The sequence below is a fragment of the Trachymyrmex cornetzi genome, unplaced genomic scaffold (assembly GCF_001594075.2).
Source record: "Trachymyrmex cornetzi isolate Tcor2-1 unplaced genomic scaffold, Tcor1.1 scaffold39, whole genome shotgun sequence".
In the NCBI taxonomy this organism is placed as follows: Eukaryota; Metazoa; Arthropoda; class Insecta; order Hymenoptera; family Formicidae; genus Trachymyrmex; species Trachymyrmex cornetzi.
In genome coordinates this window covers 759,205-775,869 of record NW_017298640.1, presented here as the reverse complement: position 1 = coordinate 775,869, position 16,665 = coordinate 759,205, and the positions used below count along the sequence as shown (strand labels likewise).

Genomic DNA, 16,665 nt, shown 5'->3' with positions numbered 1-16,665 from the left:
TAGGTGGGGGCTAGTCTATCAGTTTAGTAATATACCACATATATATTGAGGGTATATCCACACAAATTGTATAGCCGCATAAATGTATGCATAAAGAAAATTATCCAATCACATTTTAGATGTGTCTTTATAGGAGAAATACAATTGGATAATTTTCTTTATGCATATGTTTATGCGACTATACAAGTTGTGTGGATATATCCTAAAGATTAGAGGACATATTGTCAGAAGGTAGGGTTGCCAATTGACCGGTAATGAACTGGCCTGGCCCATAGTTTCACTCTCCGGCCGGTTGCCAGTACATGTATCTTACCGACCACCGGCCTTGATCAGTAAGATCCAATCAAATTTGAAAAGAATCGTACAAATGATTATGGCGATTCCATGCAATAATGCATATGTGGAATGTATCTTTAGCATATGAATAATTTATGAACAGATGATCAACAACCGACTGTCGGTGGATATGGTCAAGGCAGAAATTTGAGTTCATATGAATATTAAAAAAACATGGTCAGAATTCCACGCTGCATATACTGACCAATCTACATTGATAGTTGCTACCAAATCAGACAGAAAATATGATTTTAAACAAAAAAGTAGACTAAGTATTTCAGCTACGTTTATTTAATGTTCATATATTTTAATAAATAAAGTTTATAATTGTTTTTACTTATAATTACACATAGCTTTATTTTGAATTATCGTCTCCGAAATCATTTAAGGGTTGCGGTTATGGTAAAAGCTGATAATTTTATACAATTCTCGTGAAAATACCTATAACTTTGAATTTTGAAGTTGGCAACCCTATCAGAAGGATAATTTGATGTGTTTCGATAACTTGCTTCATTGATTCTTAGAGTCTTATACACTCAGTTAATTAAATTGAAATCATAATATAGCACCAATATAAAGTAAAGGCATAAATAATAAATAGGTTGTATGTAAATTATCCCCACTATTCTTTCTGACTTCTGCGGCGTAAATCCTCTCGCAATGTAATTATTGGAGTTATGCTATTGTGTATATAAATTCTATTTCAATTTATTTATAATCATATAAAATATCTAAAAAAAATTTTATAATATATGATACCTTTTTGTTTGCATAATTTTAAATTGATGTGATAATTAATATACGATATGTAAATGTATAACTCTTTTAACGTATCTCTTTCGTATTGAACGAAATTAAGTAAAAGAGAAATGTAATTAAAGTTCTCACTCACACACGTCATCTGAAAAAGGAATAGGCATTGAAAATCGACAATCCACTCAACAATACTCATGTACAATGTAAATTATCGTTCATCAGCAGAAAAACGAGTATTAAGATGCCTTTTCATGCTGACGCTCGACGCTCATTTTCGGCGTCAAAATAAGCCACGTGATAGAAATTGACGAATATTAAGCGTCAATTTTGATCACGTGACTTATTTTGACGCCGAAAATGAGCGTCGAGCGTCAGCATGAAAAGGCACCTTTAGAATCGGGTAATATCTTTAAAAATATTCATACACATACTCACATATACTCGTCATTGTTTCTTCGCGATACACTGCGATACACTTCGCGATACAATGTTTGGGAGTGTAAAAAACGGATATGAACGGTCATAAAATGGGCTAGAAATGGTCTGAAAGCAGTCCATATGATGTACAAAAACGGTGAAAAATTTTTATAAAATTAATAGGCTTTCTACAACAAGTTATTACCTAAGTTTTAAAGCATAGGAAATTACCCGATCATAGTCGCCTATTCTTCTCACATTTAACTATTATTGATCGATTTCTTACAGCTTATGTTATGTTTCTTACTTAAGCTTAGGTAATGACTTATTGTAGGAAGCCTCTAACACAAAAAGATTATTAAGCTGGACTAGTTCAAATAAAAATAAAAATAAAATTGTCATAAATAAGTTAAAAATATTATGAATATGTTAAAAATATATTGATATAATGATTTTTTTTGTAAATATTATCTAGAAAATGTGCATAATAATTTTTAATAGAATGATGATGTGAAATGGATAAGATCGCGCGCGTGCTTACTTTTGGAAAATAACTAGTTGTCTTTAAATTGATAATATTTATCGAAGCGATTGGCAATCTTTGGACGACCATTTCTTCGGAATCTGTGATCTGAACAGATACTTATATCGTATAATGCGAACCGAGATCTTGTTATAAAAGCCGACCGGTTGTTGCCCCGGAATTGAAGCCATTGAAATTCTGTCCTCCAATTCTGATATAATAAAGATTATACCATATATACTCATATCCGATCATTAATGTTTCTCCGCGTGGAAGAAAAGTTGTGCGTGGGATTTGAAAACTCCATCTATTTATCTACATGGAAGACGTGATTGCGTTTTTGAAATAACATGACTAGCTCTTGATGATGTTGAGGTTTCCGGTCCTTTTGCCTCTCATTAGCGTTCGCTAATTAATTAGCAATTAGGAGAATTGAAATTCTACTGACAAATGCGAAAACACGCGATCCAATGTTATTAATATTATCAAGTAAATTATTAAAATCGCGGAATTGTGTGTGTTATATTATTCATTTTATCGCGTCTATAATATTGTTATAGCATTTATTTACAAAATATTTTAGTAACACTATTTATCTATATACGTACAAATAATAAATAATTTAATTTATTCTATTTCGTAAAGTAATTATAAAATCATTTAAATTAGATAAAATGCAGTATTAATATAAACACTTTATCTTTGCAAATTTAATTACGTATTAGATACATACATGTGGATATAATTCAAATGATATATGATCATACATACGTACATATGTAACTTAGTTGATTATTCTAAATAAATGAAAAAAAAACAAGTGGTTGCAGCAAGAGTAAATCAAGTGGTTACGTAACGCTATACTGTTTGTACATATACTCAATTTTGTATGTTATAGCGCGATATAAGTATCAAAATGGCACGTGTACAACGTACATGATAGTAACGATGATAGAATGATATAAAAGCAGAGAATGCTGCTGCGCGCCGTCGTAAAAATAGCGCTGGCTAGTCTCATTATCGGCTTGAATTACATGCTCCGCATCATATAATCATGACGATGTATCGCAATGCAATACATCAGTAATTAGCATGCACACATTATTATAATAAAAAAAATTTTAGTTAAACCAAAGACATTTTTTTTTTCGAGAAATTTTGAATAAAAATTATGTACAAAATGTTTTACGTAAAGTTTTACAAGATTTTCTATTTAAAATTATCAAAAACAATGAGACAAATCTTTTACTAATTTTATAATCTATTGAAAAGGGCCGTCAACCCGAGGTGCAACGGGTACAGTGTACTCAGGCGGCCGTTTTGCAAGGACGACTAACGACCATCGACATGTATTTAAAAGTAATTGTACAACCGATTTTCATATTGTATTGATTTTCATGTTGTAATCGTAATAGGTTTTATTTGGATTTAATGAAAATTGATATGGATCGTTTTGATGTGACGGTAAGAAAGGACGGCGTGCGTGAGCAGCGGAACACTTTGCAACAAGCCTTTGAAACAGCGCGCGGCACTGCTGTTGAGATCTTTTGAGCAGCAGATCGAATATTATTTTTTGATCGTTCGAAAAAAAAGCAAAAGAAACAATTTTAAACTTTTTAATGGAATAATAATGTAAATGTTCACAGTTTTTTTTATAGACTTCTTTAAATTTGATGATATTTAAAATATTTTTTCTTATGTTACATAATTAAAAAGATTTTGACTTGACTTTTAAAGTGTTTTTTTACAAAATTTTAAAAAATTTGAGGATAAAGTTGTAAAAAAGGCATTAAATTTTTTAGTATAATACTTATGCTATGATTATGATATGTATGTGTAGAAAAGTTTTATTTTATTTAAAAATTTATAATTATAATTTCAAATTCTCAAAACTAACGTGATAGAGTATTTTGCAATTTAAAAATTGAATTGTAAATATTATAAGAAATAATTTCTTTCTTTGATATTTTTTATTAAACTATTATACATATTAATTTTTATATAATTTTTCATATAGTAATATTGTATTCTTTTTTTGTTTCAGGTGATGCGACGGTGAGAACGCAGTGTCGCGGTGTCACATACTTTTCTTGAAAGTCAGTTAATTTTTTAATTAACCGTTTAATTATTTATATGATATATTCCTTTGGCATATTTTCGTGAGTGCTTAAAGCACGGTAAAAGTGCCTCGAGTGACCAGTTTTTAAAATCTGTGCTTGCAAAATGCCAATACATTGTAATGTTTAGTTTTCTTTGTGAAAATCCCGAGCTCTGGCCGATGGGAGATGTTTCGTAAGTGCAAATTGCAGCAACGCGACAACTGCCGACTGCTCGATATATATAGATAACGCACACAATCGTAGAAAGTCAAAGGAAAAATTTAAATGTAAACTGAATTTAAAATGCGAAGAATATAGATTGAAAAATAGAAAATTTGAAAATGAAAACAATGACAACAAGGAGTCAAAGAACTTTAGAAAGATAATAACAGACACATCCTTTGAATTACCGATTAACGATCGATTAACAGTAGATTATGTTGGAAGATTTAAAAGGACGGAAAATTTTTTAAAGAAAATATTCAGGAAAGATGACGAAAAATGTGATAGATTGCTATTAAAGATCTATCATTGATGAAGAGAAATACCGCGGTATCTAGGTGTGAAGAAGGATATTTAAAAAGAGTTTTTGTCATTGAGGGACAACATATTCAAAGAAAGCATTATTGGACAATACAAATCAGCAGAGTTTCATATTACAAAAAGAAGATATAAAAAAAATTTAGAGGAAGGTATTCAAAAGAAAAATATTCAAAAGAAAGCTAACAGAAATTGTAAGAGTCCAGTGCTAGTGAGGGATATACAAGAAAATCCACGATTGTTGTAAGAAGATACTGAGGACAGTCCATTATTAATGCAACAACAATGTTTAAAAAGAAGAATTATTAGCTGAAGGAGAAAAACCAGTTAAAATATATAATCAGAAAAATACAACATTAGTGAAAAGAGATAGTCATCATGATTCTTTATTGAAGGAAGAGGGGACCAATAAAGACATTAATAAAAATCTTTTGTTGCCAAAAAAGAATGCAGGAAAATATTTGTTGACGAAAACAGATTGTAAAAAACAATTGACAGAAAAACATGTTAAGAAAGATTTATCATCACCAAAGGATATTTAAAGGAATATAACTAATGAGATCTCCCAATTGACAACGAAAAGTATTGAAGAAATTAAATTATCCCTAAAGAAGTACATTCAAGAAAATTCATGGCTGACAAGAAATAATATTGAAAAGAGTCAATACTTAACAATTAAAAGTGTGATCGGCAATTTGCTATTAGCAAAACGAAATTTCAATTGGCTCACTAATGCAATTAACGAAAATAAACATACAAAAGGATTTAAAATTATCAAAGAGTATCTTTGAAGAAAACATATTTTTAATAGAAAAAGATTTTCGTAAAACTCTACAATTAACACCCAAAAGTTCTTTATCACAGAGAAAAGATATTCCTAATGATCCAGAATTACAGTTAATAGAAAGAATTGTCCAAAATGACTCTTTTCTGAAGAATCTTATATCTTTAGTTGAAAAAGAGGAAGATATTCCTGTAATTCCACAATCACAGTTAATAGAAAGGGGTATCTCAGAAAATCTTTTATTGAGTCCCCCCTTATTCTCCTAGGAAAGTTATTTTTTCAGCTAAGCAAGATATTTCTTTCTCTAAAGAGGGACAAAGCATTTCTGAAAAAAAATGTATTATCGCAATTAACGAAAAATATTGTCCAGAATAATTTTTCTTGGTCGAAAAAACTTTTTTCAAAGTGAAAGATACATTTTTTCAATTAAGAAAAAGAAAGAGTTATTACAACTAACAAGAAGAAGAACCACCCAGAACAATTTTTTAGTGAAAAGAAAATTGTTAATTATTACTGATGATCAAGTAGCATCCATCCCTTCCTTAAGACTTCAACAAATTAGGAGTGATTCAATACGTCTCCCTTATCAATCTATCGTTTATAAACGCTATCCTCCAAAGGATATTTAGCAAGCTCTTTAGGGATTTGGGAAAAAAGAGCGAAAAAGAAACAATAGCATCTGCAAAGTCAAGCTATCACCTCCACTGGAAGAGGACTGGCAGGGTCAAGAGTCAACGGGATTTGATAACAGTGGGTCAACTGATAAATGCGATTCGATCGTGAAATATAAATTTATGGTTCCAAATCACTATGCGAAGCATCAGTCGATCGCGAAAACACCAGAAGAACATATTAAGATCTTCAAGATTTTTTCTTGTTTTGACCAGCTAATAAACATTTCCGAAAAAGTTTTATCAGCTGACTCTATCGTGGAATCCATTGAAAGTGTGACAAAATGTTCGAATTTTGAAAAATATTCTAAGAGGAGCCCGAAGAATTCGTTAACTATCTATATATACAAGGAAAAAGACTTTGGTGAAAACTTTAAATGTCAAATCATCAAAGTGCAAGAGTTCGAAAAAATATTAAAAGAATCAATTATTAAGATAAAAGATTCTGAAGAAATCTTGACAAATCAAGTTACAAAAAAAGATATTAATAACTCGCTCACTTTGACGATAATAGACCTTGAAACTTCATATCATCAACAATTGATTCAAAGAGGTTTACAAAACCTCTTTGAATTGTTCTTTATAAATCATCAATTTGGTAATATAAATTTACAAGTACTATTAATAATACATTCTAAAACAGACCATGAAAAAAAAAGCATCTTAAAGAACCCACTTAATAAGATAAAGATTTCATTATAAAGATAAAAAATTCAGAAAAAGTTTTAAAAAATTCATCCGTTAAGATAAATGCTCACACATTGAAAAAAGTCGATAATCTTGAAGTTTTAAATAATCAACGATTGTTTAAAAAATCGTACGTTTTTATATATTGTCAATCGAATAATTCACAGTTGCCACTAATTGAGCGAAAGTTATTGAAGAGGGAGAAGATACATAGAACGATCAGCAAGAAGCCCAATAAAAATACTAAAATGAGACTAAATGTTAGACTTATCCGTATTCGTGACAAGTTGGTTCTATGTTTGAGCGCGCTCGCTATCGTGTTCACGTTATTGTTAGTGATGGATTTACAGATGGACTTGGGCTACAGTGGCCATCATTTGAATCCCAGCCATGCTCGAGTCCGAATCGGTGATTCGCCGGAGACTGATACCGTTTACAACAATTTCCGTCGGAAATTTCTTCAACGAGGTAACGGCAGTCGTGAGCAGGCTAATAACGACGTAACACCCATCATTGAAAAATCAAAGAAAAGCGGGGTAATGTCATTGTCATCAATAAAAAAGCACGATGATTTCTCGGATTTGATGGACTTGGTAGTGAACGGATATGCAGTAAACGTTGATGAAGGAGTGGCAATAATTAGCAGAGAGAACAGGGAATATAATCCGACGATCGGAGAATTGAGAAAGATGACATTGAAGTAAGTATAACGAATTTGACGAAATTAAGCAAATATTCTTATCATATAATACAAATATAAAAAATTCCAATATTTGTAAAAAAGATCTTAGAAATTACATTTTATGAAAAATGGAATCCATATAAGAAACGTATGTTACATTAAGCTTTGACTTTTATGTTTTTTAAATATCCTTTTCATTTTCAACTTGTTGATTTAATTATAAAATATTTACGTGTAACAATTAATTTTATTATAAAATATTTAAGTTACACTAAAAAAATATTATATATGTATATATATTATATACTACATATTTCTAATATTTAATTTATTTAATTTTAATTAAAATTTTCTAAATTTTTAAACTTTCTCATGTTTTTGATTATATCTTTTATTGTTAACAGAATTATTTTTATGTGGTAACAAAAGTAGGTTTTTTTTCCTAAATTTGTAATAATGAAATGCTCTCCACTAATTGTAAGCCTTAAACTTATCACTCTTGTCTAATTTCTATTAATTCTTTGCCTACTTATATAATTTTTCAACGTATAATTTATTATCTTTTCTTCTACGATGAGAGAACGCAGTTGTGTCTGGATGCGAGTCGGTGTCGCATGCACGAGTGCGTTTGCCGTTTGCAAACGTAATTATACCGATGACAGTCGGAACGAACATACGTAATCTCAGCGTGCATGTATGTATTTATTTACGTGTACACACATACAACGGAAATGTTGGTACAGGTGCGCGATGTTCCATGGCACCTTCGTGGAACGTTGGAATTACATTTCGTTATAATCACGTGGTGAAAACGCATGTAAAGGTTGTTGTTGGTCTATTCGATCTCACATTATTGTTTCACCTTTCTAGAATGATTCTCACTTCATTAATTCAACGATACTTTTGGAGACATTGTTATCAAAAGAATAGAATAAAATGGGATGTTACTTGTTCATCAAATTTTTGTGACTCTTATTTTAGCATATATCTTTTTATCTTTACATACATTTTCTAAATTTTCTCAGTCTTATTTATAATACTGAAATGTACACATAACATAATTCTTTATGAAGTTCAAAGTCTTGCTTTATTGATATTATTTTGATACATTTTGAGACATGAAAGTGACATTATGAACGTGATGCAGTGGTGACGGAAACGCAATGATTGCAGTTCCGATGGCGCCCTATTTCCGTGACGATATGTAATTATCAAAGATAGCACATAGAATTGCGTATTTAATAAAACTTAAATAAAATTTTATTTTACTTTTGTTATATTACATTTATTGGGTTAAGGTCACTTAATACATATAATCTATAATTCACGATAGAATTCGAAATATAGTTCTATTTGTAATTTTATGTATCAAATTATATATACAATTATACACAGTGGTCTTCAAGTGTTAATAGGTACGTTGAAAATGTAAAAAAAAAAACGGGTTTTACTTGTAGCTTTATTTATAACCATTCATAGGTTAAAAAAATGTAAATCTTGAAATCATAGCTGATTATTTTTCCAAAATATCTCAAAATTAAATTTTCTAATATTTGTAAACCATATAAAACCATGAAATGTTATGTTGGATCATATTACATATAATGTGTATGTGCATGCATGCGTGTGTGCGTTATTATATGTGCCTTATGTACGTAACAAAGTTATACATATACAATTCTAATTAAATTAGTAAATATACCACTTTTTCAGTTTATCCCAGAATCAACGGCGCGGTGGTAAGATGATCTTATTTTTATTTTATCGAAAACAATAAATAGAAGGAGTATAGAGAGCCACAATGCTAGGTTTATTTTGCAATAAGTCGTGTATTTAAAATAATTCAGTTAACAATATAAAGGAACTAATCATAAATGTTTCAAAAGATAGCCAAAATTGGGCCATCTTCAGTATATTATATGTATAAAATTAAAGTATAAATTAACCAAAAATATAGTGTCAAGATGATAAAATATTCATAAACAAAATCGGCGCATGGTAAAATAAAACATTATACGGTAATACATTAGTTTACATTGCTAGTTAAACAAAGTAAATAAATGATGCTATTTAATAAAATGTGTAGCACAGAATGTTTGTTCGAATTTACAATTATATTGCGGATTCTTTTAAGTTAAGATTTGTTTCTTGTTAGTAACTAGTATGCTAGTACAAGAGAGCCCTAACTCTTAATATAAATGCTTATGATTCAACAAGGTGTCAGAATAGATAGTTAAAATGAAATTTAGAATTATTTATATGATTACCTTAATATTATTAATATTATTAACCCGTATTTAGCACAATAGTACATCCAGGATACTTTAGAATCCTCGTCAATAACAAGACGTCTTGTAGGAGATGGAAAATATTTCTAAATAGTTTAAAGGAGTGTGTATGTTTATTTGAACTGTAAAAAATTTTGGCAAAGTATTTATTAAAATAAGGGAGAGTGAGATGAAGGATAAAAGTGAAATGAGCTAAGAGGGGATATCGTTGGACAGTATCGAAAGATACCAAGTGTACAAGTATGAAGTGCGGATTTGAGACAACAGATGGTGCACCAATGCAGTGTGTAGTATAAAGATTTGACGTACATGCTATTTTGTTGTGCCATCAACAAGTGTCAAACGCGCATAAGTGATAAATTGAAAAAATGTTTGCATAGTATTGTTTTGTTGTGTTTAATATGTCGAAATTTGTGCCAAATAAAGAGCATTCGCGGACAGCATTAATTTTTTGTTTTCATTTGAAGAAAACTGCTGCTGAACCATACCGATTACTTCGAGAAACTTATGGTGAACATGCTCCATCGCAAGATACGTGTGAACGATGGTTTCGGCGTTTCAAAAGTGATGATTTCAATGTTGTAGACACGGAACTCGGAAAACCGCCAAAAAGGTACGAAGATGTAGAATTGCAAGCATTGTTGGACGAAGACGATTCACAAACACAAAAACAACTCGCAGAGCAATTGAGCGTTAGTCAATAAGCTGTTTCCAATCGCCTACGAGAGATGGGAAAGATTCAGAAGGTCGGCAGATGGATACCACATGAGTTGAACGAGAGGCAGATGGAGAGGCGCAAAAACACATGTGAAATTTTACTCGAATGATACAAAAGAAAGTCGTTTTTGCACCGTATCGTTACTGGGGATGAAAAGTGGATATATTTTGAGAATCCCAAACGCAAAAAATCATGGGTAGATCCAGGCGCACCATCCACATCGACCGCATCGCTTTGGCAGGAAGATGATGCTCTGTGTTTGGTGGGACCAGAAGGGTGTGGTCTATTATGAGCTGTTAAAACCTGCTGAAACGGTTAATACCAAACGCTATCAACAACAATTGATCGATTTAAACCGTTCGCTACTCGAAAAACGACCAGAATATCGAAAAAGGCAACACAAGATTATTTTTCTCCATGACAATGCTCCATCACATACGGCAAAACCGGTTCGCGACACGTTGGAAGCACTCAGCTGGGAAGTGCTAGCCCATGCGGCTTACTCACCAGACTTGGCTCCTTCCGATTACTTGTTTGCATCGATGGGTCACGCACTTGCTGAGCAGCGCTTTGGTTTGTACGAAGATGTGAAAAAATGGCTCGATGAATGGTTCGCGGCAAAAGAGGAAGATTTTTACTGGCGTGGTATCCACAAATTACCCGAAAGATGGGAAAAATGTGTAATGGAGTATACTTTGAATAAACCACTTTTTATCATTCTTCCGAATTTAACGTGTTTTTTTCGGAAAAAACATCCGTATTTCATACTTGTACACCTGGTAAATGTCATTGATGCGTTTATGAAAAGATTCTGAATCCATGATATGAACATTATCCCAGTCTAATCTGTGATTATTTTCTAACTGATGATGGCAGGAAACCACGGATAAAAAACAAGTAGATTTTTTAATATTAGCTATGCGTGCTCTTTCATTCAGGTTTTAAGTTTCCTCTTAGTTTGACGAACATACGAGAAACACAATCCAAGCAATTTATTTTATATTCTATTTCACATTGGTTCATAATATCTAGTCGATCTTTTTCTGTTTTTCAGAGGGAGTTCATAGGTTTATAAGTCATGTTAAAGTCAAATTTGTTTGAAGTAGTTTTGAATTTTTCCGAAATGTCTTTCAGGTATGGAACAGTAAACCATTTTTTTGTGTCAAATTCAGTATCGTTACTGTGTCCATTATTTATATTATATTTAGATATATTATACTTTTTTTTTGGTAAATATGCAGTGTAAGGGCCTTACCCTACAATAACCTTAACCTTGATATATTGTATGTTGTCCAGATTATGTCCTTGAGTGATCGTGAATAAATTTTATCCGTCATTTGTTATTCGTTAAAAAGTTATTAATAAAAGAGTATCACAAACATTATATAATTTTTTGACACTTTATATACCACATGGACTATAAGCCTTTGTACAATATCGTGCTGAAGGTATCTATATACTACATAATAAAAATTACCAAGTAAATTGTAAATGGTTTTAAGGCAAAACGTTTACGCTTCGTAAAATTTACATTTTAATACAGATTAGTTACCATCGTATTATTACATTTTGGTACATATAACTTCCAGGAATTATCAGGATTTCTAAATTAATTTTTGTGTAGAATTAAAAACTGCACTATCAAAGTACATATGTACAGGGTGTTACAGATACATACTAGACAGTACGATGGGTTGCGCGGCAAACTTTGCATGGCCAAGCGTGGTTTAATAGACAATGACAGTGACTTTATACATTATAAAGTTTATATATATTACAAAGTTTTATTATTTATATTATAAAGTTTATGTTATAAAGCCACAAACTATAGAAATCAAAGCCTTAAACGGTCTAGCTGGATCTTAATGTTTGTATGATTCTTATGTGAATTATATACTACGTACGTATGTAGTCCCCAGAAACGCGCGCCGAAATGATTTTTCGGTCTTGAAACGCTAACTCTATTAAACTACCGCAGTGATATCACGAGTTAAATTGACTGGCAATTTCATTATTAAGATCGTTTCGAAGATGCGAATAAGCATCAAAAATTAGTTAAATTGCCAGTCAATTTAACTCGTGATATTACTGCGGTAGTTTAATAGAGTTAGCGTTTCAAGACCGAAAAATCATTTCGGCGCGCGTTTCTGGGGACTACATACGTAGTATATAAATTCACATAAGAATCATACAAGCATTAAGATCCAGTTAGACCGTTTAAGGCTTTGATTTCTATAGTTTGTGTTATCACATTTACGGTCCTATAATATATTATATTATTTATAAAACCACTGTCATTGTCTATTAAACCACGCTTGACCATGAAAAGTTTGCCGCCCAACCCGTCGTACTGCTTAGTATGTATCTGTAACACCCTGTACACATACATCTCTCACTTATTTTTGTCTTCGAATCCAATTTTTGAGTCAGTAAACAATCTCGCAATGCTGTGCTCTTTCTTCTATTCTGCGCAATCTTTTAATTACGAGAATTTAATCTCTCCGTCGCATCTATCTGTTGTTGGCGTGTTTTGTTCGCTAATGAGTGACTTTAGTGGTGTTTAAAAAAAAAAGAACATTATCGGACATTGCTTATTAATTACTATACTGCTTGGTAAAATTATTATGAGCTACTAAGTTGCAGATTAAAAATATCATGTCATATTGTAAAATAAGATAGTATATGTTTTTATCACTACTTGATACACACATCTTTATTCTAAAGAGCCTCTAAAGTAGAGTTATAAGAAGGGTACCGACATGTTTTAACAAAATTATTCGAATGAGAAAAAGGTACCCGCTAAACATGAAACTCTCAGAGAACGTTACATTTTGGCTGTATTTATAATACAAAATTTGTGACGTTTCATATATATAGATTCATCAAAGGTCCAGTAAACATTTAAAAGTAACGTTTTATTTGCATTATTCCATGGAACGTGTTAGAAACGTTGCATTTTCGCCTTAAATATGCCATTTGGAAGGTCACAAAAGAAAAAACATTTCGTGACGTGGAAATAACGTTTTGTGAAAAACATTTTTTGTACAACTTGCAAAAACATTGCCTCAACGTCACATATACAGGGGGTATTCGAAAAGTCCCTGACCCCTTAAATATCTTGAAAAGTAAACATTTCTGAGAAAAAAGATTTCATACAAAAATATAGTTTAAAATGGTCTATTTACTGATCTTATCAGTTTGACCTCAGGTGACGCCACCAAGGTCAGGTCAAGATCATATCGATTTTTTTAAACGAAACATCTTATTTTTTATTTCAGAATTTAATGGCTGGTGTCTTTTCAAAACACTATACTAAAGTTATTTTCCATTAAATACTTTTCAAGTTATAAGACTTGAAAGTTACAGTACCGCCGGTAGCACTACCAAAGGTGTCTGACCAACGGCTGAAACCCCTTAAATGTTGTTCAGGATTTGTTGTTGTGACTTGGATAACATTTGTCAAGATCAAAGCTATTGGAGTTTGTACATACCTCTTATTTTCATTTTTACGTAAAATGAATTTTTAGTGCAAAAATGAAAATAAAAGTAAATAATTTCCAATGGCCTTGATCTTAACAAATGTTATTCAGAAGATAATCCTGAACAACATTTAAGAGGTTTTAGCCGTCGGTTGTACACGTTGCGTAATGCTAATGTTGGCGGTACTGTAATTTCCAAGCTTTATAACTTGAAAAGTTCTTAATGGAAAATAACTTTATTATAGTGTTTTAAAAAACTCTGACAGCTATTAGATTCTGAAATGAAAAATAAGATGTTTTCTTTAAAAAAAAATCGATTTGACCTTGACCTGACCTTGACGACGCCACCCAAAGTCGAACTGATAAGATCAGTAAATAGACCATTTTAAACTATACAACTTTTATATGAAACATTTTTTAATTTATAAATGCTTAGTTTTCAAGATATTTAAGGAGTCCAGAACTTTTCAAATGCCCTGTATAATGTTTTTGAAACATTTATTTCGCCACCCATGAGCAATACGCATTCCCATAACTAGATAGAAGTAGCGCATTTTCTCGTTTAATAAGTTAAAATCCATTCAAATATATAAATAGAATAAAAGGCACAATATGATGAAATTTTTATTCCTGCTCTATTAATGTAATCATTTTTTGAAATTAAGTTGTCTTATGAATAAAGAAGGCTCGCCTTGAAATTTAGAAAATTATTTTACAATTACAAGATTATCTTGAAGAAAAACTTTCATTTATATTTTTCTTAAAGTAAGTTTTAAGATTACTTTAAACAGAAGCTTAAAGTGTCCAAATTTACGTTACAAGAATGTTACAATTTGAGTTGTAAATTAAGTAATCAATCGGATCATTTCTTGTTCCTGGAACATTACAGAAACACATTTCTGGAATTAAAGCTGTAACGTTCCTAACATTGCATGCAAGTTTCACAAATGTTGAAACGTTGTAAATGTGATGTCACATATGTAAAGTAGCACTTAGGACTTTTTGGTTCATGAGACGTTACCAAAACATTTATCTGACAAAACGCAAAACGTCGCATGTAACGCAACGTTACAAAAATGTTGTTGCAACATAATTTTGTTTAACGGGTATACATATACGTTATCAATCCAGTATTGCTGTCAGTTGTCACTTGTCAGCTGACAACTATGTTTAAATATAAGTAACATTATTGATGTAAATTTGAATAATAAAATAATTTATTGTTGTAAAAAGATAGAAATATGATTGAATGTACGATAGCATTTTGCAACAATAAAACTCAAAACGAATAAAATGGACGAACAATATACAGGGTGTCTCACAACTATCACAACACACCGTTCGTAAAAGGAAATATAGTTGTGAGACATCCTGTAAATAGTAAATATAAAAATTATCCCATCAAAAATTCATCTTTATGTGAAGTAAAGTTATTTGCTTTATAAATATTTACAATATTACAATTAAAAAATTTATGTAATACTTAAGAATATATACAGATTGATTAAAATAATTCGAGCTGCAGTCGAAAATATTACTCGAATTTTATCTTTGTTAACTAGATGTTAAATAAAATACTTGGAGGGGTACTTGAATAGTATTTTCGAACGCAGTCTTGGTTATGAATTTTGATTAAAAATCAATGCAATTAAAAAACTGCGGTAATGGTTAAAAAATGACAGACCAATCACAAGTGATACTCGCACTCTAATAAAAAAATTGTAAATAGAATAGATTAGAAGCTCCCTAATTTATTCTATTTACAATAAAACAATAAAGAATCATAACTGTTTAACAACAAATGAGTAATTATAATCAATGTTTGCACAGAGAAAAGCAATAAATCTTAATAACGATCAAAAATTGAGCACAGTAAGATGTTAAATTAAAAAGTTATATATATTTATATAAAGACTATAAGTTATAATATACAAAAACGTTTCTATTCAACAGAGCCTTTATCAGTTTGATAATAAATTCAACCTTACATTCTATCGCAATAATTGTATATGACAGTAGAAATCCATGTCATCCGTCAGACAGAAGTCACAGACCACCAAACATGGATTATAGAATTGTTTAGGCACATCATGTTCATCGTGAATACAGTTAAGATGTAAAATTATAACAAAAATCTTCATTTAAATGTATCCTAAAGGGAGGATCCCGTTTGCCTACAGTTCTGATTGTACACACCACCCATATCAACTGGTGACTAGTAATTTTTTACTGTTTTGCCAACCAGATTATTTTATTTTTAAATTGGCCAATCAGCGATACATGTGTGCAATATGCGATGTGTGCAAACGAAACCCTCCCATCCTAAAGCCGTCTGTATTACGGACTAAATCATATATTTTTGTATAACAAATACTTTTTTCTCTTTCATTGATTCGAAAATCCTTTTCCAGGATTAAAGTATACGCATTAAAGGGATGCTAAACCAATTACCCAACTCAATCAAGGTCGATAGATACAGACTTTTTTAATTCCAAATTCGATAATAGTGGTGACATCTTTGATTTAGTTTTTACATTATATTATATAATATATATCATTCTGTCTTACTCAAACGCATACATCTGTTTTTATCTAACACATGCCAGCACCATCTATCGCAAGACCGCGCAACTACTGCTACACGGAATTTCGGCTCTGTTGACAGTCCCAGTCTTCGCAAAGCAC

General features: G+C 31.1%; 2 protein-coding genes across 5 annotated transcripts in view; both read left to right on the top strand.

The window, feature by feature from the left end:
* Positions 1 to 5,403: 5,403 nt before the first annotated feature.
* Positions 5,404 to 7,046, top strand: LOC108763959 (uncharacterized). The gene is made up of 3 exons (XM_018511924.1): positions 5,404 to 5,646; positions 6,097 to 6,724; positions 6,981 to 7,046. Exons 1-3 carry the CDS (start codon positions 5,404 to 5,406, stop codon positions 6,992 to 6,994), a joined length of 885 nt encoding a protein of 294 aa, XP_018367426.1. The 3' UTR covers positions 6,995 to 7,046.
* The window catches only part of LOC108763969 (extracellular serine/threonine protein CG31145), a 176,366-nt gene continuing 166,520 nt past the window's right edge, over positions 6,820 to 16,665 (top strand). For 3 of the 4 annotated variants that reach the window (XM_018511935.1, XM_018511937.1, XM_018511936.1), the window contains exon 1: positions 6,991 to 7,513. In XM_018511935.1, coding sequence (XP_018367437.1) covers positions 7,062 to 7,513 — 452 coding nt within the window. In that variant the 5' untranslated portion in view covers positions 6,991 to 7,061. Of the gene's footprint in view, positions 7,514 to 16,665 lie in introns of all 4 variants that reach the window. The other variant, XM_018511938.1, reaches the window with a different exon arrangement.

Coding starts and splice junctions, on each gene's coding strand:
- LOC108763959 (XM_018511924.1), top strand. CDS start 5,404: ATGCAATTAACGAAAATAAACATACAAAAGGATTTAAAATTATCAAAG. Junction 5,647..6,096: donor AAAAAGAGGAAGATATTCCT/GTAATTCCACAA, acceptor CAAGCTCTTTAG/GGATTTGGGAAAAAAGAGCG.